Source organism: Cherax quadricarinatus, chromosome 36 (assembly GCF_038502225.1).
Source record: "Cherax quadricarinatus isolate ZL_2023a chromosome 36, ASM3850222v1, whole genome shotgun sequence".
Classification (NCBI taxonomy): domain Eukaryota; kingdom Metazoa; phylum Arthropoda; class Malacostraca; order Decapoda; family Parastacidae; genus Cherax; species Cherax quadricarinatus.
Genome location: NC_091327.1, coordinates 12,030,555 through 12,058,068, shown reverse-complemented (window position 1 = coordinate 12,058,068; position 27,514 = coordinate 12,030,555). Strand labels below are relative to the sequence as shown.

General features: G+C 39.4%; 1 protein-coding gene across 1 annotated transcript in view; it reads left to right on the top strand.

The window, feature by feature from the left end:
• The window catches only part of LOC138853649 (olfactory receptor 6C6-like), a 46,690-nt gene extending 19,732 nt beyond the window's left edge, over positions 1–26,958 (top strand). Inside the window, 2 exon segments of the mRNA XM_070091651.1 lie at positions 25,255–25,320; positions 26,866–26,958. Of these exon segments, the coding sequence (XP_069947752.1) occupies positions 25,255–25,320; positions 26,866–26,958 (159 nt within the window).
• Positions 26,959–27,514: the final 556 nt, after the last annotated feature.

Below are 27,514 nucleotides of genomic sequence, written 5' to 3'. Positions count from 1 at the left end.
GAAACCAGACCTGCTCCCCCCAACAACTACAAACAATCGCACTGGGATGGTCCAATAGTGGAAAATATAGCCTCAACGATGCTTCAGAGTGTGTCAGGGAAGGATAGAGCCCGCCTGCTGGCAGTGAGAGCCCCTCATGCTGGGGACTTTCTGTTGGCTGTTCCCAACTCCAGCCTTGGCACACGCCTCGACCCACAGACCATTCGCATCGGTGTTGCCCTTCGACTTGCCGCCCCTATTCGCGCCGAACACAGGTGTATTTGTGGCAGTGAGGCAGCAGACCGATTCGGGTACCATGGTCTTGTGTGCCGTAAATCCGAGGAAAAAATTGCAAGACATGAGGAGGTTAATAGCATTATCAAGAGGAGCCTCACAACAGCTGGATGCCCAGCAGTAAGGGAGCCACCCCAACTATGCAGATCTGATGGCAGCCAGAAGCGTCCAGATGGTATCACCCTTCAAGCCTGGACAGATGGGAAGCAGGTGGTGTGGGACTATACATGTGCATCTACCTTGGCTGATACCTATCTCCAATACACCAGGGAGGAAGGAGGGGCAGCTGCCAGCTTTAGGGAGTCCCAAAAGTCTAGAAAATATGGAGAACTTGCCCATCATTATATGTTTGTTCCCATAGGCTCAGAGACCCTTGGCTCATGGGGAAAGAGTGCATCTAATTTCCTTAAGGAGCTGGGAAAAAGACTCATCAGGGTAACTAGGGATCCCAGGGCAGCTAGTTTTCTGTTCCAGCGGCTCAGTGCGGCTGTTCAAAGGGGTAATGCATGCTGCATTTTGGGCACACGCCCCAGCTCTGAGGAGCTGGATGAGATTTTCGCCTTATAATCGGTGATACACACGTAACAACATGTACCGTATATGCCACCTTTATATCAACAATGTATCTCTTAAATCTTCTGTGCCATATTATGTAATAAAATATTCCTATTGGTAAAAAAAAATAGTTTAAAAGATGGGGTGGTAGGGGAAGTGGAATATTCAAATGGCTTCAGGAAGAAATCCAAATATTCTTCCTTTCGCCAAAATCGTTCTGAACCTAACGAAAAAAATATATTTCACTGTGTTTGTTTAGTATTAAATTATTGTAAACAAATTTAAAATATATTTAGTTGGGTTAGGCTAAAATAAATTGTTCTTGTTGTAATAAGGTTAGGTAAGTTTTCTAAGATTCTTCTGGAGCAAAATTAAAAATTTTAACATTAACATTAATGAAAAAAACATATCTTTAAACGTATAAGAGAAAATTTTAGAAAGGACTTAATTTTAAATGAGTTCTTGCTAATTGACCAGTTTTACATATTCGGCACGACATATATATATATATATATATATATATATATATATATATATATATATATATATATATATATATATATATATATATATATATATATATATATATATATATATATATATATATATATATATATATATATATATATATATATATATATATATATAAATATATATATTTATATATATATATATATATATATATATATATATATATATATATATATATATATATTTTCAACAAGTTGGTCGTCTCCCACCGAGGCAGGGTGACCCAAAAAAGAAAGAAAATCCCCAAAAAGAAAATACTTTCATCATCATTCAACACTTTCACCACACTCACACATTATCACTGCTTTTGCAGAGGTGTTCAGAATACAACAGTTTAGAAGCATATACGTATAAAGATACACAACATATCCCTCCAAACTGCCAATATCCCAAACCCCTCCTTTAAAGTGCAGGCATTGTACTTCCCATTTCCAGGACTCAAGTCCGACTATAAGAAAATAACCGGTTTCCCTGAATCCCTTCACTAAATATTACCCTGCTCACACTCCAACAGATCGTCAGGTCCCAAGTATCATTCGTCTCCATTCACTCCTATCTAACACGCTCATGCACGCTTGCTGGAAGTCCAAGCCCCTCGCCCACAAAACCTCCTTTACCCCCTCTTTCCAACCCTTTCGAGGACGACCCCTACCCCTCTTTCCTTCCCCTATAGATTTATATGCTTTCCATGTCATTCTACTTTGATCCATTCTCTCTAAATGACCAAACCACATCAACAACCCCTCTTCTGCCCTCTGACTAATGCTTTTATTAACTCCACACCTTCTCCTAATTTCCACACTCCGAATTTTCTGCATAATATTTACACCACACATTGCCCTTAGACAGGACATCTCCACTGCCTCCAACCGTCTCCTCGCTGCTGCATTTACCACCCAAGCTTCACATCCATATAAGAGTGTTGGTACTACTATACTTTCATACATTCCCTTCTTTGCCTCCATAGATAACGTTTTTTGACTCCACATATACCTCAACGCACCACTCACCTTTTTTCCCTCATCAATTCTATGATTAACCTCATCCTTCATAAATCCATCCGCCGACACGTCAACTCCCAAGTATCTGAAAACATTCACTTCTTCCATACTCCTCCTCCCCAATTTGATATCCAATTTTTCTTTATCTAAATCATTTGATACCCTCATCACCTTACTCTTTTCTATGTTCACTTTCAACTTTCTACCTTTACACACATTCTCAAACTCATCCACTAACCTTTGCAATTTTTCTTTAGAATCTCCCATAAGCACAGTATCATCAGCAAAAAGTAACTGTGTCAAATCCCATTTTGAATTTGATTCCCCATAATTTAATCCCACCCCTCTCCCGAACACCCTAGCATTTGCTTCTTTTACAACCCCATCTATAAATATATTAAACAACCATGGTGACATTACACATCCCTGTCTAAGACCTACTTTTACCGGGAAGTATTCTCCCTCTCTTCTACACACCCTAACCTGAGCCTCACTATCCTCATAAAAGCTCTTTACAGCATTTAGTAACTTACCACCTATTCCATAAACTTGCAACATCTGCCACATTGCTGCTCTATCCACTCTATCATATGCCTTTTCTAAATCCATAAATGCAATAAAAACTTCCCTACCTTTATCTAAATACTGTTCACATATATGCTTCAATGTAAACACTTGGTCTACACATCCCCTACCCACTCTGAAGCCTCCTTGCTTATCCGCAATTCTACATTCTGTCTTACCTCTAATTCTTTCAATTATAACTCTACCGTATACTTTTCCTGGTACACTCAGTAAACTTATTCCTCTATAATTTTTACAATCTCTTTTGTCCCCTTTCCCTTTATATAAAGGGACTATACATGCTCTCCGCCAATCCCTAGGTACCTTCCCCTCTTCCATACATTTATTAAACAAAAGTACCAACCACTCCAACACTATATCCCCCCCTGCTTTTAACATTTCTGTCATGATCCCATCAGTTCCAGCTGCTTTACCCCCTTTCATTCTACGTAATGCCTCACGTACCTCCACCACACTTACATTCTGCTCTTCTTCACTCCTAAAAGATGGTATACCTCCCTGGTCAGTGCATGAAATTACCGCCTCCCTTTCTTCCTCAACATTTAAAAGTTCCTCAAAATATTCTCGCCATCTACCTAATACCTCCCTCTCCCCATCTACTAACTCCCCTACTCTGTTTTTAACGGACAAATCCATACTTTCCCTAGGCTTTCTTAACTTGTTTAACTCCAAATTTTTTTCTTATTTTCATTAAAATTTCTTGACAGTGCCTCTCCCACTCTTTCATCTGCTCTCCTTTTGCACTCTCTCGCCACTCTCTTCACCTTTCTTTTACTCTCCATATACTCTGCTCTTCTTATAACACTTCTGCTTTGTAAAAACCTCTCGTAAGCTACCTTTTTCTCTTTTATCACACCCTTTACTTCATCATTCCACCAATCACTCCTCTTTCCTCCTGCCCCCACCCTCCTATAACCACAAACTTCTGCCCCACATTCTAATACTGCATTTTTAAAACTATTCCAACCCTCTTCAACCCCCCCACTACTCATCTTTGCACTAGCCCACCTTTCTGCCAATAGTCGCTTATATCTCGCCCGAACTTCCTCCTCCCTTAGTTTATACACTTTCACCTCCCTCTTACTTGTTGTTGCCACCTTCCTCTTTTCCCATCTACCTCTTACTCTAACTGTAGCTACAACTAAATAATGATCTGATATATCAGTTGCCCCTCTATAAACATGTACATCCTGGAGCCTACCCATCAACCTTTTATCCACCAATACATAATCTAACAAACTACTTTCATTACGTGCTACATCATACCTTGTATATTTATTGATCCTCTTTTTCATAAAATATGTATTACTTATTACCAAATTTCTTTCTACACATAGCTCAATTAAAGGCTCCCCATTTACATTTACCCCTGGCACCCCAAATTTACCTACTACTCCCTCCATAACATTTTTACCCACTTTAGCATTGAAATCCCCAACCACCATTACTCTCACACTTGATTCAAAACTCCCCACGCATTCACTCAACATTTCCCAGAATCTCTCTCTCTCCTCTACAATTCTCTCTTCTCCAGGTGCATATACGCTTACTATAACCCACTTTTCACATCCAATCTTTATTTTACTCCACATAATCCTTGAATTTATGCATTTGTAGTCCCTCTTTTCCTGCCAGAGCTTATCCTTCAACATTATTGCTACTCCTTCTTTAGCTCTAACTCTATTTGAAACCCCTGACCTAATCCCATTTATTCCTCTCCATTGAAACTCTCCCACCCCCTTCAGCTTTGTTTCACTTAAAGCCAGGACATCCAGTTTCTTCTCATTCATAACATCCACAATCATATATATATATATATATATATATATATATATATATATATATATATATATATATATATATATATATATATATATATATCGCTAAGAACCAAGTCAGCCTCATCCACTCTCGCACCAACTCCAGTAGTAACGTAGTGTTGTCTTGAGACCATCTTCATGCTTTCCCTCACTGTCAAATGTAAACTCACTACTTACTCCAAACAGTTATAAACACAGGCGAATAATTGATGGGCACTTTTTTGTACAAATAATGGTAAGAGTAGTCATCTGCTGGCTGTATATATATATATATATATATATATATATATATATATATATATATATATATATATATATATATATATATATATATATATATATATATATATATATATATGCAATCTTGCCTACTCAAGGGTTATTAAAGCTTCATGTAACCTGTCCAGCAGCAGTGCAAGAAACTCTCCAACTTTCATAATAATCGATCGCTGTAGAGCACCTGAGTAAACAAAACACTGCTCAAGTTTTTCCAGCGACTTACTTTCAGATACACAGTAGGGATTATTAGTGCTGACATTATCCATATAGAAAAAATTATGTATAACCACGAGGTATATAAGTACTAGAGCGGGTGGTAACTTGTGCCTGGCTGCTGATATAGTAGGTTATATATAGCAAACTTTAATCTGTTGGGTGTGCATCCCAGTCTCTAGTTGCCAAGTAGTAGAGGCAGTAGACCATGCCTTTTGGCCTGTACAAGTTTCAACTTATCTTGCTATATTTGCGATCGGAAAACTGCGTGATATATGAACCGTGTTACAGCATAATAGTCCTTTCACAGGCGCACATGAGGCAGCTCTTGCAAGTGTCCATCCCCATAACACAAGCATTGCTGGCACACAACTCAGCAATGTACACTACATCTCGTGAAATGTACATTATTGAGAAGAAATGACTAAGTAAACAGGATGAACATTGCGCAACGGGTAAGGTGATACCGACAAGCTGAAGGTGTAGGGAACGTATGCACTTATCAAAACATTAAATAAAAAAACTTATTGTCACTCGTTGCTGAATGTTTTCTTTTATTAATGTTCTCATCAATGCATACGCTTCTTTTACGCACAAGAACGTAAACTAAAGGAACCCAAAGGACAGTTCGGTGAACCCAGATCAGGCTGTTTATTAGTGGATGGCTTTAAGGCGTCTGAAACAATGCTTCACCATCTCTCCTGGATAGATAATGATACGAGACATCGATACGATGGGAAAGAGAGGCAAATTTAATTACACGATATCCTGTACTAATGATGTTTCGCATACACACTGGGCGTAACAAGATACGAATATACGCCGGCGAACATTGTCACTGCCTGAAGTTTATCGGTTTGACTTTGTAAAACCCACTATGTGGACGACACTTCATCAATATTGAATTGAGTATAACTACATTTGTTTCTCTTTTCCATCTCATTTCCTAGCAACCACCATCTCATTTTCTAACAACAACTATCATCTCTTTGCTAACTGCTGCTACTGTATCTTTAAACTTTACAATCATCATCATCATTATCTCTTCTTACAACAACCATCTCTACCCCTAGAATTTGTCATCTCTTCACCTAGCAGCACTCGTCTCTTCACCTAACAACAACCATACCTTTCCTTAACAACCATTATCACTTTTCATAGCACCAGCTGTCTATTCACCTAGAAGTCGCCATCTTTTCCCTTAGTCATTACCATCTTTTACTCAAGCAAAGATCACCTCTTCCCTAGCATTCATCATCTCTTCTACTAGCAATCTTCTTTTAACCTAACTACTTTCATATGATTCCCTAGAAACCACCATCTTTTACCCTAATCCACATTTTCCCCCAAGTCACAACTAACTCTTCTCTTAACAGCCTCAGTCTCTTCTTTCAGAGCTAGCACCTCCCTCCCCAGCAACTACCTCTCTCTTCAGCAACTAACGTTTCCATCCAAAGCAATCATCACCACTTTCCTCTGCATCTACTGCCTCCCTCCCTCCCCAGCAATACCTTTTCCCCTCAGTAACCACCATCCTTCACCCCAGCAACCACTAAATCCTTAAGTAACTACTAACTTCCTCCTCAACAACTACTGCTTCTTTTGTCGGCTCCCACCACCAACTCCCACCCTAACAACTACTACATTACACCACTAGAGACATCACTCACTAGTAGAACTCCAACAACATGCTCATTGGAGAAGCCAGGTATAGTCAAAATCAGGGACAAAGAAATTAATGTACAATTGTTATTGGATCCCATCACACATTGGATTACTCCTTCATGATAAAGTTGATATGTTAGCCAAGAAGAGTACCCAGAAGGAGAATGTAGAATATAACTTTGGTATATCTGTGTCTAGCATTAGGAATAATATTAGGAGAAAAGTAAATAATGAAAATGATCGTTATAGGAATGCAGTTAGAAGCCTGAGAAGATCTAAAACCCACTATGATAACATGAACGTAGATAACTATGTTTATGGAGCAACTTGCAATGTGAACAGACTGACTTATGTTGTAGTGGCCAGGCTTAGGCTTGGTTACAAGTGCTTCTGGCAGTTTGGGAGACACACAGATGATGATCAAACTAAATGCAAATTATGTGATCAGGCATATGGTCACTGTCTTGAGCACTATGTGCTTAATTGTCCATTTATTGAGGAATACAGAGACAGACAGTATAATAACCTATGTGACATGTCAAGATATCTTATTAATGAAAATAAGATACCAGATATACTAAGCAAATTTCCTAAATTTGCTTGTAGATATGTAGATAAATAAAAACCCATATGTACACCTGTTAACCCTTTTGGGGCCTAGCTCCTAAGCCTTTTGTGTATCCATATGCTCTTGCGCTACCGTCCACAGGATGGATATGGGGTGCACATTAAACTAGCCACTAAGGTGGCAAAATCTAACAAAAAATCACTACTAGAACAACTTCCCTCCCTAACAACCACCGCACCTTCCTATCTAGCAACTGAAAACTCGCACCACTACCACCATCATCTTCCTCCACTTCAACCTCCACCTCCATCAGCTTCAATCACCACTTCCTTCCACTTCAACCATCACATCCCTCCACTTCGAGCATCACCTCAATCCATTTCTATCACCACCTCCCTTCTTTATCACTACATCTTCCGTTCCCAACATCCTAAATCTCATTTCACTATGCTTTCACTAATATCACCTTTCTCACCCTAACAACCATAACAACCTCTGTCCCTAACAATCACCACAACCTCTGTCATTAGCAACCACCACACCCTCTGTCCCTGTCAACCACCACAACCTATCCCTAGCAACCACAAACTCCATCCCTACCAACCACAACCTGTCATTAGCAACCACCACAACCTCTGTCCCAGTCAACTACCACAACCTATCCCTAGCAACCAACACAAACTCCATCCCTACCAACCACAACCTCTGTCCCCACCAAGCACTATCTCGCTCAACATAACCCACCACTCTCCTCACCAACAACTGCTACTTTTCTTACCCCAGTCATTTCTCCCTACCTCCAACACCACCTCTCTGTCTCCCCTACGCTATAACTTCCCCTACCTATTACCAGAAACTGCCACTGTGGCAGCAGGGCGTCGGAAATTATCCAAGAAAATATTTCTTCTCCGTGTTATTAAGCAACTCTTTGTAGGAAGATCCTGGAAGAACGAGCCTCTGGAAGAGGTTCTCTGGAAGTAATGGTCTCGGGAAGACTATAGAAAAGTCTTTTTGAAAAACTATTTGTGATAAAAACTGAAAGGTGTTAGATAGCAATGAGACGAAGAGACAGGACGGTGAGAGGAGAGGGTTAAGACCAACTGTGAGATAAGGAGATGATAAGGGAGACAGAGAGATAAGGCAGGAAAATAGAAAATAATAGAGAAGATAGGAAAAGGATTAGACGGGGAAAGTTGGATATAGAAAGGGAGATAGAACAGGAATGGGAAAACAGGGAGGGAACGAGACAGGAAGGTAGACAGAGAAGAAGAAAAATAGAGGTAAAGAGATAGAGAGGGAAGCAGCATGGAGGGAGGGAGGGACGGAGGGAGACATGAAACACGAAGACAAAGGAGAGAGGGTTTCTAAAGAAAGTATATGACGGTGCACCTTGAGTACTCTCACTCAATCTGTTATTGTCTTTCTGCTTTTCCGTCTTGATCCTCTATGCCCCTTCTTCCCTTACATATTCATTTCTCAATCGATCTCTTTCTCACTTAATCTTTACTTTGCTTTCTCAATTTTTTCTATTTTTTTTCCATCTACTTGTCATTTCCAACTTCTTCTTTTCTTTCCTTTTCTTTCATTCTCCTGTCCCTATCCATCTCTTTCACTCACCTTTCTCTGTTTGCATTTCTGTTCGTTGTCTCTGGTGATTTCTCGCACCTTTATTTCTATGTAAAATCCTGTCTGTGGCAGGACAGTAGTTTCAGGGAGGCACTATTGTCCTGCCACAGACAGTAACCATTAAGAGAAATACGTCCTGCCTCAGACAGAAACCACAGACAAAATCTTCATTGAAAGTCTTACTGTCCTGCCACAGAAAAGAATCATCTAGAGTGATACTACTATTGAGATGTCACAGACAACAACCATCCATGAAAATACTATTATCCTGTGTGAAGGCTTACTCAGCCCTGTAACAACTTCAGACAGTATTACCAAGGCTGGCTCCTCCTCAGGAAAATTAGTGAATAGAAAACGAAATAACAGACAAACATAAACACTTTATTATATATAAAATATAAAATATAAAACACTTAAATATGAAATATTAATCCTACATTAGAGAAAATGAAAAATTAAAAATATAAATAACTGAATTCAACGCTAATTTAAAACTTGGGTGTCTGGTGTTGGTGACACTGTGTTGTTGAAATTGTAGCCGTTGCTGATGATAGGGGAGGGGGTCGCAGGTGTTGGTTATAACCCACCGGTTCGTTCTTCACAGTATAGCCGTGAGTATATCCCGATGACAGGAAAGCAGGTTCTTTACCACTGCAATGATGAGGGGTTACGTCCTGCAATTTCATACAGGTGCACAGGTAATTAAATCCAAAAAGGGGAAGTCTCAGGACATTAGTCCATCTCCATCAGTTCTGCTCGTTGATTGGCAGGTGACCCTCTCTGTCATCTAAGCTGGAAAGATAAGACAGGTTACCCACTGCTTAAGAAATCACTCTCCATGATAAGTACAATACCTAAAAGATGTGGTGATTATTACAACAGTCAACCTAGAGCAAGACTGAAAGGACTAAGTTTATTATTGGTCAAAAGTGAAGCTTTCAACCAATAAATCCACTAGAATACAAGGCAGGCATGTACTTACAGTAGTGCTGGGAGCTGTGAGTCTAGTGATTACTGTTTGGACCGGAGCCCCACACGTCACCTTTCGGGGAGGGGGGGAAGAAGGAGGGGAAGGGATAGCGGGAGCTAGACTGACCCTACCTTAACAAGCAGCCGGCAGTCAAACTATCACTTTCGGGGTGGGGGAAAAAAGGTGGGAATAGCGGGAGCTAGACTTACCCTACCTTAACAAGTAGCCGGCAATGAAACTATCATTTTCGGGGTGGGGAAAAAAGGCGGGAATAGCGGGAGCTTGACTTACCCTACCTTAACAAGTAGCCGGCAATGAAACTATTGTTACTATATACTCCCTCTCTACTCCTATCTATTGAACTTTTCTCTCACATTCTGCCACAGATAAAACCATCCAAAAAAGTTCTATTGATCTTCCACTATCCAGGGAGGTACTACTATCCTTCCACAGACAAAAATATCAAGAAAAGTACTACTTTTTTTTATATTTTATTTAAAACCAACAAATAGACAATAGACAAAAGGAAAAACCATAAAGATGACAATATATGAACAATAACTGAAAAAACGTTACATTTGATATTGAAACAGTAACGAATAACATAACAATATAACAAATATGACCACTATAACCTACATATAAAATCAGATACCGAAGCTTAAAACTGTCCTATACTAGATACATGTGGATAAGTTAACTTTCGTAAAAACATGCAAACCTATATTAACTCTTCCTCAAATTAATCATCCTTGCTCTTAATTTACACTAGAATAATAAAATACAAGTATACTTTCATTATTTCGTTACAGACTAAATTCCTTCTGCTCTGAACACGGACAGAAATATAGGATAATTAAACCAATGATGTCAAGAACACATCCAAGCGAAACCTACACCGACCATACAGGTCCATGAGAACTGCACGGTCCGCGCAGCTGCTCGCCCAGGTGTGCACATGTACATTACACATCGTACCTACAATTAGATTTAGCTCAACATTTTTCAATAATGCCATACGTAGAAACATTCTACCCAATTTGCATAAAAAAGAGCAGTTTGAATCAAAGAACATTCCACAATTATCATAAATTTACCCTAACCTAAGCCTAGTATTCCATCAGTATTATAAATGTCTAATCAACACGAAAATTTTACCACATACCCCTAACCATATTTGTTGGTGTACATGATACAACCATGTATTACCATAAAGAAAATAAGAACAATAAAAAAGGAAAACCCATTCTTCACCTTTAAAAATCAGACTTCAATTTACCATTCAGGTACATACATATAAATAATTATATAAAGTATATTGTCAAATTAAACACAATCACTTCCAACGTCAGTTATAATATTACGTCGACTCAACCACGAATAAATTCATTCATTCTTACAACTTAAAGGGTTCGTAAAACTCTTAAACTACATACATAGTATTGCCACCATTTAGACAAATTAAAAAGAAAAACAATACTCAAATATATCAAAACACACTGTGCTTCTATTGGCACCAAATCAATTGTGCTTACAAAAATACAATTGTAAATTAAACTGAAACATAAAAAGCCATTTTGACATTTACACATTGTATCAAAATCCTAAATACGCATAGGAAATATGTATTGAATATCATTGAAAATGTTCATGAGAAAAACCATTAAAGGTATATACAAGAAAGTAAACATACATACACACACACACACACACATATATATATATATATATATATATATATATATATATATATATATATATATATATATATATATATATATATATATATATATATATATGTATATATATATATATATATATATATATATATATATGTATATATATATATATATATATATATATATATATATATATATATATATATATATATATATATATATATATATATATATTTTTCTTCTATTGTCCATGGGGAAGTGGAAAAGAATCTTTCCTCCGTAAGCCATGCGTGTCGTATGAGGCGACTAAAATGCCGGGAGCAATGGGCTAGTAACCCCTTCTCCTGTATACAATTACTAAAAAAGAGAAGAAGAAAAACTTTATAAAACTGGGTTGCTTAAATGTGCGTGGATGTAGTGCGGATGACAAGAAACAGATGATTGCTGATGTTATGAATGAAAAGAAGTTGGATGTCCTGGCCCTAAGCGAAACAAAGCTGAAGGGGGTAGGAGAGTTTCAGTGGGGGGAAATAAATGGGATTAAATCTGGAGTATCTGAGAGAGTTAGAGCAAAGGAAGGGGTAGCAGTAATGTTAAATGATCAGTTATGGAAGGAGAAAAGAGAATATGAATGTGTAAATTCAAGAATTATGTGGATTAAAGTAAAGGTTGGATGCGAGAAGTGGGTCATAATAAGCGTGTATGCACCTGGAGAAGAGAGGAATGCAGAGGAGAGAGAGAGATTTTGGGAGATGTTAAGTGAATGTATAGGAGCCTTTGAACCAAGTGAGAGAGTAATTGTGGTAGGGGACTTGAATGCTAAAGTAGGAGAAACTTTTAGAGAGGGTGTGGTAGGTAAGTTTGGGGTGCCAGGTGTAAATGATAATGGGAGCCCTTTGATTGAACTTTGTATAGAAAGGGGTTTAGTTATAGGTAATACATATTTTAAGAAAAAGAGGATAAATAAGTATACACGATATGATGTAGGGCGAAATGACAGTAGTTTGTTGGATTATGTATTGGTAGATAAAAGACTGTTGAGTAGACTTCAGGATGTACATGTTTATAGAGGGGCCACAGATATATCAGATCACTTTCTAGTTGTAGCTACACTGAGAGTAAAAGGTAGATGGGATACAAGGAGAATAGAAGCATCAGGGAAGAGAGAGGTGAAGGTTTATAAACTAAAAGAGGAGGCAGTTAGGGTAAGATATAAACAGCTATTGGAGGATAGATGGGCTAATGAGAGCATAGGCAATGGGGTCGAAGAGGTATGGGGTAGGTTTAAAAATGTAGTGTTAGAGTGTTCAGCAGAAGTTTGTGGTTACAGGAAAGTGGGTGCAGGAGGGAAGAGGAGCGATTGGTGGAATGATGATGTAAAGAGAGTAGTAAGGGAGAAAAAGTTAGCATATGAGAAGTTTTTACAAAGTAGAAGTGATGCAAGGAGGGAAGAGTATATGGAGAAAAAGAGAGAAGTTAAGAGAGTGGTGAAGCAATGTAAAAAGAGAGCAAATGAGAGAGTGGGTGAGATGTTATCAACAAATTTTGTTGAAAATAAGAAAAAGTTTTGGAGTGAGATTAACAAGTTAAGAAAGCCTAGAGAACAAATGGATTTGTCAGTTAAAAATAGGAGAGGAGAGTTATTAAATGGAGAGTTAGAGGTATTGGGAAGATGGAGGGAATATTTTGAGGAATTGTTAAATGTTGATGAAGATAGGGAAGCTGTGATTTCGTGTATAGGGCAAGGAGGAATAACATCTTGTAGGAGTGAGGAAGAGCCAGTTGTGAGTGTGGGGGAAGTTCGTGAGGCAGTAAGTAAAATGAAAGGGGGTAAGGCAGCCGGGATTGATGGGATAAAGATAGAAATGTTAAAAGCAGGTGGGGATATAGTTTTGGAGTGGTTGGTGCAATTATTTAATAAATGTATGGAAGAGGGTAAGGTACCTAGGGATTGGCAGAGAGCATGCATAGTTCCTTTGTATAAAGGCAAAGGGGATAAAAGAGAGTGCAAAAATTATAGGGGGATAAGTCTGTTGAGTGTACCTGGTAAAGTGTATGGTAGAGTTATAATTGAAAGAATTAAGAGTAAGACGGAGAATAGGATAGCAGATGAACAAGGAGGCTTTAGGAAAGGTAGGGGGTGTGTGGACCAGGTGTTTACAGTGAAACATATAAGTGAACAGTATTTAGATAAGGCTAAAGAGGTCTTTGTGGCATTTATGGATTTGGAAAAGGCGTATGACAGGGTGGATAGGGGGGCAATGTGGCAGATGTTGCAAGTGTATGGTGTAGGAGGTAGGTTACTGAAAGCAGTGAAGAGTTTTTACGAGGATAGTGAGGCTCAAGTTAGAGTATGTAGGAAAGAGGGAAATTTTTTCCCAGTAAAAGTAGGCCTTAGACAAGGATGTGTGATGTCACCGTGGTTGTTTAATATATTTATAGATGGGGTTGTAAGAGAAGTAAATGCGAGGGTCTTGGCAAGAGGCGTGGAGTTAAAAGATAAAGAATCACACACAAAGTGGGAGTTGTCACAGCTGCTCTTTGCTGATGACACTGTGCTCTTGGGAGATTCTGAAGAGAAGTTGCAGAGATTGGTGGATGAATTTGGTAGGGTGTGCAAAAGAAGAAAATTAAAGGTGAATACAGGAAAGAGTAAGGTTATGAGGATAACAAAAAGATTAGGTGATGAAAGATTGAATATCAGATTGGAGGGAGAGAGTATGGAGGAGGTGAACGTATTCAGATATTTGGGAGTGGACGTGTCAGCGGATGGGTCTATGAAAGATGAGGTGAATCATAGAATTGATGAGGGAAAAAGAGTGAGTGGTGCACTTAGGAGTCTGTGGAGACAAAGAACTTTGTCCTTGGAGGCAAAGAGGGGAATGTATGAGAGTATAGTTTTACCAACGCTCTTATATGGGTGTGAAGCGTGGGTGATGAATGTTGCAGCGAGGAGAAGGCTGGAGGCAGTGGAGATGTCATGTCTGAGGGCAATGTGTGGTGTGAATATAATGCAGAGAATTCGTAGTTTGGAAGTTAGGAGGAGGTGCGGGATTACCAAAACTGTTGTCCAGAGGGCTGAGGAAGGGTTGTTGAGGTGGTTCGGACATGTAGAGAGAATGGAGCGAAACAGGATGACTTCAAGAGTGTATCAGTCTGTAGTGGAAGGAAGGCGGGGTAGGGGTCGGCCTAGGAAGGGTTGGAGGGAGGGGGTAAAGGAGGTTTTGTGTGCGAGGGGCTTGGACTTCCAGCAGGCATGCGTGAGCGTGTTTGATAGGAGTGAATGGAGACAAATGGTTTTTAATACTTGACGTGCTGTTGGAGTGTGAGCAAAGTAACATTTATGAAGGGGTTCAGGGAAACCGGCAGGCCGGACTTGAGTCCTGGAGATGGGAAGTACAGTGCCTGCACTCTGAAGGAGGGGTGTTAATGTTGCAGTTTAAAAACTGTAGTGTAAAGCACCCTTCTGGCAAGACAGTGATGGAGTGAATGATGGTGAAAGTTTTTCTTTTTCGGGCCACCCTGCCTTGGTGGGAATCGGCCAGTGTGATAATAAAAAAAAAAAATAAAAAATATATATATATACATATATATATACATATACATATATATATACATATACACATACATACACATGCATATTTATACACACATACACAACACATACATACACATGCATATTTATACACACATACACAACACATACATATACATACATAGTTATAAGTCGACAATTCCAGATATAACTATTGTACTTGAAACACTCGGAACAAATAATGTTAAAATTGCACCCCGGACCTACCTCATATAACATTCATCAAACACATCACGCTACCGCCCATTCTAGGAAACCAGCCCATTTCATCCCCCTTACCTGCCTTTCAACTCCCGTAAATCCCGTAATGTGAAATTCCTATAACCCTCACTTAAATCCCTCTTCCATCTCCCCCCATACACCTCCTTATTTCTACACTTTGTCCTATAAAAAGTTGCTGTTAACGCATTAATTCTTTCACACACGTTCGCTCCTCTCATAGCCCAAGATATATTAATATAATCCGTAATTATATACCCTACCGCATTCTCTACCATTTGATTCACCCCACCTATGTCTAAGCTTAAAACCCTCAACACCTGCAAACCCCCCCCTCCCACTAATCTTATTACCTTACCCAACCAAACCCTTATTAGTTCAATACATTCGCAAAAATACACCATATGGAAAACAGTCTCCAATCCACCACAAGCCTTGCATATCCCATCCTCCCGTATTCTCTTATGGAATAAAACCATTCCAGACGGTAAGACCCCATGTAAAAATCTATACATAACTTCTCGTACTTTAGGTTTTAAACGCAATTTGTTCAAACGCCCCCAGATATTACGCCAATCATACATCGGATAAACCCCTTCTACCACTGCTACCACTGCCTTACCATCCACCCCATCAAGGTTTCCCAATTTAATATGTGAAGGATAGAAAAGTACTACTTTTTTTTTTATATTTTATTTAAAACCAACAATAGACAATAGACAAAAGGAAAAACCCTAAAGATGACAATATATGAACAATAACTGAAAAAACGTTACATTAGATATTGAAACATTAACGAATAACATTACAATATAACAAATATGACCACTATTACCTACATATAAAATCAGATACCGAAGCTTAAAATTGTCCTATACTAGCTACATGTGGATAAGTTAACTTTCGCAAAAACATGCAAACCTATATTAACTCTTCCTCAAAATTAATCATCCTTGCTCTTAATTTACACTAGAATAATAAAATACAAGTATACTTTCATTATGTCGTTACAGACTAAATTCCTTCTGCTCTGGACACGGAAAGAAATATAGGATAATTAACCAATGATGTCAAGAACACATCCAAGCGAAACCTACACCGACCATACAGGTCCATGAGAACTGCACGGTCCGCGCAGCTGCTCGCCCAGGTGTGCACATGTACATTACACATCGTACCTACAATTAGATTCAGCTCAGCATTTTTCAATAATGCCATACGTAGAAACATTCTACCCAATTTGTATAATAAAGAGCAGTTTGAATCAAAGAACATTCCACAATTATCATAAATTTACCCTAACCTAAGCCTAGTATTTCATCTGTATTATAAATGTCTAATCAACACGAAAATTTTACCACATACCCCTAACCATATTTGTTGGTGTACATGATTCAACCTTGTATTACCATAAAGAGAAAAAAAGAACAATAAAAAAGGAAAACCCACTCTTCACCTTTAAAATCAGACTTCAATTTACCATTCATGTACATACATATAAATAAGTATATAAAGTATGTTGTCTAATTGAACACAATCACTTACAACGTCAGTTATAATATTACGTCAACTCAACCACGAATAACTTCATCCAATTCTTACAACTTCAAGGGTTCGTAAAACTCTTAAACTACATACATAGTATTACCACCATCTAGACAAATTAAAAAGAAAAACAATACTCAAATATATCAAAACACACTATGCTTCTATTGGCACCAAATCAATTGTGCTTACAAAAATACAGTGTAAATTAAACTGAAACATAAAAAGCCATATTGACATTTACACATTGTATCAAAATCATAAATGCGCATAGAAAATATGTATTGAATATCATTGAAAATGTTCATGAGAAAAACCATTAAAGGTATATACAAGAAAGTAAACATACATACAATACATACATATACACATATATATACATATATATATACACATATACATATATATACATACATATATATACATATACATATATATATATATATATATATATATATATATATATATAATATACATATATATATATACATATATATATATACATATATATACATATATATACATATACACATACATATATACACAAATACACACACACATACAACACATGCATATATATACACACATACACATACATAGTTATAAGTCGATAATTCCAAATATAACTGTATTGTACTTGACACACTCGGAACAAATAATGTTAAAATTGTACCCCAGACATACCTCATATAACATTCATCAAACTCATCATGCTACCGCCCATTCTAGGAAACCAGCCCATTTCATCCCCCTTACCTGCCTTTCAACTCCCGTAAATCCCGTAAAGTGAAATTCCTATAACCCTCACTTAAATCCCTCTCCCATCTCCCCCCATACACCTCCTTATTTCTACACTTTGTCCTATAAAAAGTTGCTGTTAATGCATTAATTCTTTCACACACGTTCGCTCCTCTCATAGCCCAAGACATATAAATATAATCTGTAATTATATACCCTACCGCATTCTCTACCATCTGATTCACCCCACCTATGTTTAAGCTTAAAACCCTCAACACCTGCAAACCCCCCCCTCCCACTAATCTTATTACCTTACCCAACCAAACCCTTATTAGTTCAATACATTCGCAAAAATACACTATATGGAAAACAGTCTCCCATCCACCACAAGCCTTGCATATCCCATCCTCCCGTATTCTCTTATGGAATAAAACCATTCCAGACGGTAAGATCCCATGTAAAAATCTATACATTACTTCTCGTACTTTAGGTTTTAAACGTAATTTGTTCAAACGCCCCCAGATATTACGCCAATCATACATCGGATAAACCCCTTCTACCACTGCTACCACTGCCTTACCTTCCACCCCATCAAGGTTTCCCAGTTTAATATGTGAAGGATCGCTCATGTTTATGATGACCCGTAACATTGCCTCACCGATTATGAACTCCCTACCCACCCACCACCGTTGCATATCCTGTCGTATCTTATGAAGTCCGCCTTCCCTCGCCCCCCCCCCTCCCGCTTATAACTACGTTTCAAATACACACTCATAATCCTCTTTTCAACAGCTATAAGACCTAGCCCTCCTCGGCCAACCGGGAGTGTGACAACCGCTCTACCTAACCATTCGCTTCCAGTACCCCAAATGAATCTAAAAACGCGCTTTTGTAACCTTTGTATCTCACTACGAAGTATCGGATATATTGCTGCTACATGCCAAAGTTTACTATATAATAGGACATTCGTTGTAATTACTCTTTGATGCAAAGTTAAGTGTGCAGCTCGTAACCCACTGATGCGCTTCAGTACACCATCTACAATACGCACTGAATTTATTTGTTGTGCTAACTTGATATCACTTACATAAACGATCCCACATATCAGTAATTGGTCCACCTTTTTCCACCTTTCAACTACTTCACATTCCTCACTTAACCTATCCCCAAGATCCATATACTTCGTTTTCTCCTTATTAATTGACATGCCAGAAGCCTTTTCAAAAACATTTACTAACTTTTCCACCCGAGGCAAATCCCTGTTACCACTTAATAAAATCGTTGTGTCATCAACATATCCAACAATGCCAGCCCCCCCACCCCTTTCGTCACCAACCCCATTTGCTGCCAATAAGACCCTAATTCCTCTATAAAAGGGATCCTGTAAACATGCAAAAAATATTTGTGAAAGGGGACAACCTTGACGTAGACCCCTGCTCATCTGAATTTGTTCTCCTAACCTTCCATTTACCTGCACCCGCAAGGATGCATCTTGATACATTAATTTGGCCCATGATATAATTTCCTCTCCAAACCCCTGCCATCTCATAATCTTCCATAACGCTTCCCTTTCTACACTATCATATGCCGCCTCCCAATCTATAGCCAACACCCCCCCCCCTCCCAATTTTACTCTTTCTTCAATAAAACTTCTAATCAAACCATGCCCGTCATACATAGACCTTCCCGGCACCCCATATTGTCCCTTATCGATCACTTTACCCAGGACCTTTTTTATTCTGTTAGCTAAAATTCTTGCAAAAATCTTATAATCACCACACAATAACGAAATAGCACGATAGTCTTTAACTGTTAATGGCTCACCTTTAGGCACTAAAACGACCACAGCCATCCGCTGCTGTGCCCCTAAAACCCGATCCCGCTTAAGGATATTGAATAATCTTACCAAAAATTCTTTTAAAACGCTCCAATTTTGGAGATAAAAGTCACTGGGCAACCCATCAATTCCTGGTGCCTTACCTAATTGCGCCCCGGATAAAGCTTCCCATGTCTCGCACTCCGTTATCGGCCCTTCCAAAACGAATCGATCATGCTCTGTCAACTCACACTGCACAAACCTTCCAATTGACTGTAATGCTATTTCACTTATTCCCACACATTGCGTTTTCAACTTAACCCAAGCATCAATATACCCACTCATACCCTCAGTCGTCGTCAACACCTGGTCCACTTTATACCCTTGCATACCTACCTGAACATTCAACCCCATTAACTCCATTGCCTTGCGACGTGTGTTGACTCCGCAACACACACGCCGACGGCCGATCTCCCCACAAAACCTCCTCAATCCCGCCCTTAAGCCTTTCCCCATCAAACCTCTCATTTTGTAAATTCCGGATATTTTCCTTCAAACTTTCAATTTCAATAACAGGATAATTAGCATTAATTTGTGCATAACAGTCGCGCAACTGCCCCTCTAAATATTTTTGAAAACCGTATTGTAACTGATTATATCTCTTCCCTCGATTAATATAATATTCCTTAATACGTTTTTTAGCTATTGTTTCCCACCAATTAACCATGGCAACATCCCCTGGTGCTTCTACCACTAAACGATCCCACATATGTCCAAAAGACAAAAGACTATCCTCTTCCTTTAATAACTTTACATTCAATTTCCAAAATGATGGACCCCTCCGAGGCACACCCTCAATATCCACATCTATTACCACTCCTCTATGATCCGAAAAAAACACATCTATCACATCCACCCTCCGCACAGTAACCGCACAAGGCACGTACATTCGGTCCAACCTCGCCGCATAACCTCGTTTAATGAAGGTATGCTCTACCATCCCTCCCCCCCCACACACATCCTTTAACCCCACCCCGGTCAGTATATCCCCCAATATACCCAAACAACACCCCGCACCTCTGGGCTCCACATCTTTACGACGTATCACGCAATTCCAATCTCCGCCTATTATTGCAACATTCGGTAAACCACGTAAAAAATAGACCAGCACGTCCCGAACAAATTTAGTTTTAATACTCACGTCACCCTCAGCCGGACCATATACACATACTAAACTAATGGGAACCCTACCCCAAGTTCCATCCACTCTAATTACCCTCCCCTCCCCCCCTTCACTACGCCTTACTATAAACGGGCTAGTTTCCTTTACCAAAATGGCAGCCCCACCTTTCAAACGTGTCGCATGTTCCATGTACACATTATAACCACTCATATCCAACTCATAACCAGGCCTAAAATTATGTTCCTGTAAGAATACCACATCCACACCAAGTCGCACCAAATACTCATTAAACCACTTAAGCTTCCTCTCAGCTCTCAACCCGTTAATATTTATAGTAAAACACTTGAATTCAACAAATGGGTTTTCCTTTTGTCCCCGGCATTGACTTTACCCCAGTTCGTTTTGCAACACCTCTGTCCCTCCCCCCTTTGTTGGGAATCACCTTTGCAATCCCTTGATCCTTGGGTTCACCATTCCCTCTCTTCTGTACCTCCACCCATGACTTTTTCCCAGGGCGTTGGGCAGGAGTTAGCACATCATCAGAATCCGATGATGCTGCAGTCCTCTGTCGTGTCCCGCCCTCCACCTGCATTTTGATATCTGAAGCACCTTCCTGATGCACCTCCACCTCTACTGCATGCACCTTCAATCCTTTAGACTCTCTCGTCGACAAACCGTCATCTTCTGCCATACCATCATTCACAGCCTTCCCCAGAACTAAGCCTGGGTCTTCCACCTGATCTAGGACCGATTCCTCTAACAAGTCATCCAACGCTTTTACCAAAGACGCCGCCACTTCTTCACCCATATTAGGTAGTCTCTCCTCAAAAACCTTATGTATGTCCAATGACTGAGATTCTCCTTGAAGCGTTACAATTGGCGATTCGAGCTCCTTTTCTTTGTCCACCTCCTCACTCCATGACAACCGTTGTTGGGGCGGTGTAGCAAGAGACTGTTCTCGCTCATCGCCAACCTCGTCCACTGGCTGCTGTTGCCGTTGCTGTTGTGCCGGGTACCCACTTCGTTTCCCACACTGCGCCGCGATGTGGTCATATGACCCACATAGCCGACACGTACGTTGTTGCCCCGCATACGTTACATAGACTTGAGTCCTTAATTCTTTCAACACAATATATGAAGGAATAGGGTGTCGAAGAGTCATTTTAACTGTATACGCGCCTTCCAGCGCACCTGCATACGGTCCAGTTGCCCATCTCCCTGCTGTGGCTACGTGAACCGTCCCATAAGTACGCAGTTCACTGGTAATATCAAAATCAGTCGCCTCAAAAGGCACATTCCTGATTTTCACCCAGGTGTAATGTCGAGATACATCGTGAAGTCTCACCGACACAGCTGTATTAACCGGTATGATGATCTCTTGATACTTGTCGACCACTGCCTCGTAGACTTGTGCAGACGTCATTTTAACGAAGATTCTTGTCATTCCATTTAATGCGACACCACATATCTCCTCATTTGCTATACCATAGGTATCGCGAATGATCGCTGGTAATAATAAATCCATGTTGGATCCTGTGACAGCACCACGGATCATCTCAATACAGACAGTGTTGATTCTTCTTCTGCTATTCAGCGCCATGTTGGAGAAAATAAAGTTTCCACCAACCAACGCTAGGGGCAGCTCAATCAGGTAAACTGCGCAAAACAAACTCAAACAGGAGCGTCTGCGCAGCTCGTCCACACGGCTCGGAGGCGATGAGGACAATGAAAAGTACTACTGTCCTGCCGCAGACTACAACCATCCAGCTAGGCACTATTGTCAAGCTACTGCACAGACAACAACTATCTAGGGAAGCACTTCTGTCTTGACACATATAGTAACCATACAGTGAGTTTCTACTGTCCTGCTGTAGACAGTAAACATCCAGGGAAGTACTGCTAACATGCTGCAGACAACTACTACTTACTGTCACAGACAATACAATTCAAGAAAATGCTACTGTCCTGCCACAACCTTCCAGGTAGATGCTAATGAACTGTCACAGACAGCAACAATCTAGGAAGGTTACCATCCTTCCACAGATAGCAACCATTCAGACAACTACTACCATCCTGCCATAAACATCAACCATTTATGGAAGTACTTCTGCCCTGCCATACTAACCATTCAGGCAGTTACTACCATTCTGTTATAGGGAGCAACCTTCCAAGGAAGTACTACAGTCTAGCCATTGACAACAGCCATCAAGGAAGGTACTACTGTCCTGCCACATACAGCAATCTTCCAAGAAAGTAGTAATGTCCTGTCTCAGACAGCAACAATACCTTTCAGCTATAGATAGCTACCATCCAGGGAGGTACTACCATCAGTCATGAACAGTAACTATCAAGGGAGGTAATGCCATACTGCTATAGACAGCAAGCATTCAGGAAGGTACTACCATTCTGCTATGCATATCAACCATCCTGGAAGGAAATGACATCCTTTCATAGAACGTAGCTATCCAGGATGGTACCATTTTCGTGCCACAGACAATAACTATCCAGTGAGGTAAAAATCATATTGTCATAGACAGCAACCATCCATGGAGGCACTTCCATCCTGCCTTAAACAGCAACCATCCAGGGAGGCACTTCCATCCTACCATAGACAGCAACCATCCAGGGAGGCACTTCCATCCTACCATAGACAGCAACCATCGAGGGAGGCACTATAATCCTGTCCTGTCCTGCCACTATTCTCATGCATCAATGAAAAAATATGTATGTAGGTGAACATATGTTTATGTATGCATGAATGCTTTTGTATGTATGTACAGTATGTATGTACAGTATGTATGTACAGTGTGTATGAATGTATGTAGACCGAATTCCCTTAAAAATTTAGGCTTCCAATATTTTTTAAGACTGACAGATATTTTTCTCTAACAAAGACATAAAAAAATAACTCGCCTGTATGCTTATTCGTCACTATACACACACACACACACACACACACACATGTATGCATGTATGTATGTTATGTATGTATGTATGTTATATATATGTATGTATGTATGTATGTTATATATATATATATATATATATATATATATATATATATATATATATATATATATATGTATGTATGTATATATATGTATGTATGTATGTATGTATATATATATATATATATATATATATATATATATATATATATATATATATATATATATATGTCGTGCCGAATAGGCAGAACTTGCGATCTTGGCTTAAATAGCAACGCTCATCTTGCCATATAGGACAAGTGAAAATTTATGTATGCAATAATTTCGCCAAAATCATTCAGAACCTAACGAAAAAAAATATATTTCACTGTGTTTGTTAAGTATTAAATTATTGTAAACAAATCTAAAATATATCTAGTTGGGTTAGGCTAAAATAAATTTAGCTTGTTACAATAAGGTTAGGTAAGTTTTCTAAGTTCCCTTTGGTGCAAAATTATAAATTTTTACATCAACATTAATGAAAAAAATATATCTTTAAACGTATAAGAGAAAATTTTAGAAAGGACTTAATTTTAAATGAGTTCTTGCTAATTGACCAGTTTTACATATTCGGCACGACATATATATATATATATATATATATATATATATATATATATATATATATATATATATATATATATATATATATATATATATAAAATGTCCTTAAAAATATTTAGACAAAATTTAACCCCCCAAGATCTTTATTAAATCATCATCTAGAATAACGTATTACTGACATTCACAAATGCTGAAACAATAACGTACCAATATGTGATCAGAAACACTTTGTGCCTTTAACAATACAGGAGTGTTCTTGTTTTGTCAGAGTAAACCTTTAAAAATCTAATAAGTAATCATGGAAAAAAAGAGAATTAACTGGAAACTGTTTTATAATCCAACAGTCATACTGCAGGAAACGTATTTTAGATTGGTTATTATTTCGTTCTGATGCCTTTGTCTTTGTGTATATGCAAATACAAGCCTTTCAATTTCATATATTTGGTTCAATAACTAACACATCGGGGTAGTAATTTCAGCACAGCTTTAAACAGAATCGAATCCAAAGCAGTTATACACACACATTGCTCGCCCTTACCCGTAGCAGCCGGGAAATACCCATCTGCCCATAAACAACGTCTAGTCTATGTGAACTCATATTATCCTGCATGGACAAGGTCCCCCAACGGAAGTAAGTCACTTTCTCGGACCTTTTTCTTTTTGGAGGGGGGGGGGGGGTATCCTAGGCAATTTACACTATGTATAATAACTGTACTTATGTGAACCTGTGCCTAATTAAACTTACTTAATGTGGATTGTCCATACTAGGTACCGTCCACATAACTCAATAATAATAATAATAAAATAGTAATAATGATGATAATAATTCGCATAAATAACAGGTATCTGAGAATAAATTCGCAATAGCTCGATCAGAGTTCCTGGGAATATTTCCTGATTGTCAGATGGTGAGTTGTGTTCCCGTATGAATGACACACCCGTGTTGCTGTCATTCCAAAGATCAAAGATCATACACATACACATCCACATTCACATTTGCATTTTTTTTTGTCCAGGCCCATGAGTACATATATAGAAGAGTGTGCTCAAACATACCGACAAAAATATCCACCATACATACACACACAAACACAAACGTTAAGGCAGGGATGCCCTGTGTCGCAGCTTCTCTTTGCATTACTCCAGGACCCGTTCTATAGGGCTGTGCGTTGGGGCGTACGGGAAGGGATGGAGTGGGATGGGGTGTCTGTGGAACCGGGGATCGTTGGATATGTTGATGACACCACAGTGCTATTTAGAAGGTCTGAAGATTTACCTAGGGTTAGTGAGTTGGTGGAGAGTTTTGGCATGGCAACAGGGACGACGCTTAATAGAGACAAGTCGATGTTATTGAGGGTGGGGGATGGTGTGGGTGGGGTATACGAACAGGGTGAAAGTTGGTCCCTGGAAAGTAGACTTAAGGTATGTGGGGTTGTTCACATGGAAAATATCCTGGAGGCGCGGAAGGTGAATTCGAAAGAAGCTGTAGATAGGGTTTTGGGTAGATTAGCGAGTTTGCGTACAGGTTTGACGCTGCACCAGCATGCTATTGCGGTGAATGTGAAACTGTATAGTAAGCTATGGCATGTGGCAGGTATATATCCCTTGGAAACATGTGATGAGAAGCGTCTGTTGAAGCGTGTTTATCACTATATTTGGGGTTCGGGTTGTGATTGGTTGTCGAGAGATGTTGTGTGTTTACCGGTACGCCAGGGAGGGCTGGGGTTAATGGCGCTGCATCTAAGGTTGTTGGGTATGTACGTTAAACATAGTTATTTGAGGGAGGGCAGAATCGCAGGTACAGGTTTGGCATGGGTGAGAAGGGACTTGGTACGTTGGGCGAGGGGTAGGGATGTTCAGGTGTGCGAGGGAATGTTGAGGTTGTTGTGTTATGCAAGGGAACCCTGCGGGGTTAAGATAGGAACACTGGCTTGTGTGGGTGGTGGGGAGCTAGTTGCTAAGGTTGTGGGTTTGTATCCGATGTATGCATGGAGTGACGTATGGGGGCGCCTGCAAGGGTTGTGATTGAAGGCTGTGGTGCGGGAGGTAATGTTTAAATTTCTCCATAATATATTGCCGTCGGGGGAGGTATTAGGTAATAGGCGTGTGCAGGAGGGACGGGAATGTTGTGAGTGTGGGGGTATTGACACTGTTTTCCATGCAGTATATTTTTGTGAAAGGTTGGAACCAGTGAGAGAGTGGTTTAGCAGGGTTTTACGTATGGTGGGTGGGGGTGGTATTTCTGTTCTACGGGCATTAAGCTTGGATGGGGGGGGGGGGGGTGCCGGGACAAAATGCGATGGGTTATCTGGTAGCCGACTTCGTGTATACGTCGTGGGTTTTACGGAGAGCGCCGGTGGGGGAACGAATTAGGGCCCTGGCAGCGATATTTTATGGGACACAAAGGAGGAATAAGGATATCACTGGGAATAGATGGTATTCCAATTTTTCAGATGGATATCGTAGCTTTAGAGTGGAGGACTTATGGGCATTACAAATTCAGGGAACGTGACGAGGCTGGCTTCTTGAGGAAGGCGCGGGCGTGATTGGTGCATTTGGAGGACAAGAGGTGTAATGAGAGTTGTGTAGGTCAAGTGAGTGGCTTGGTGTCAGGGAATTTTTAATGACATGTGTTATACGAAGTGAGGGGTTGAGAAACTGTATGAGTAAGATGGAGCTTTAATTTAGTAAGGTACTTTATGTGACTGTGAGCGTCTTGTGTGCAAGATGACTGTGAAGGTTCTTATTATGATAATGTATCTTTTTTAACAAATGTACTTCCTGTGTCTTGCAGGGTGTGGCTATGTGTCTTGCAGGATGTGGCTATGTATGAAGCATGTTTAAGAAAGCTTCTGTATTAAAATATGTTGATTTATGTTCTTTTTTTTGGATTTTATTGGATTTTAATTTTTATATATTATTATTAATACTTAGTACTTCTGTGAAGTGATGGTATGTTTCTGTAGACTATTTTATTATGCTGTATTGTTATGTAGGGGTTTAAATACGCTCTTGGAGAGGTATGCTGTGTCTATGTGTACCGCTGTATTCATTGTGGTTTTCGTACGTATGTTATACATGTGTTTATGCTTTTGTCTTTCC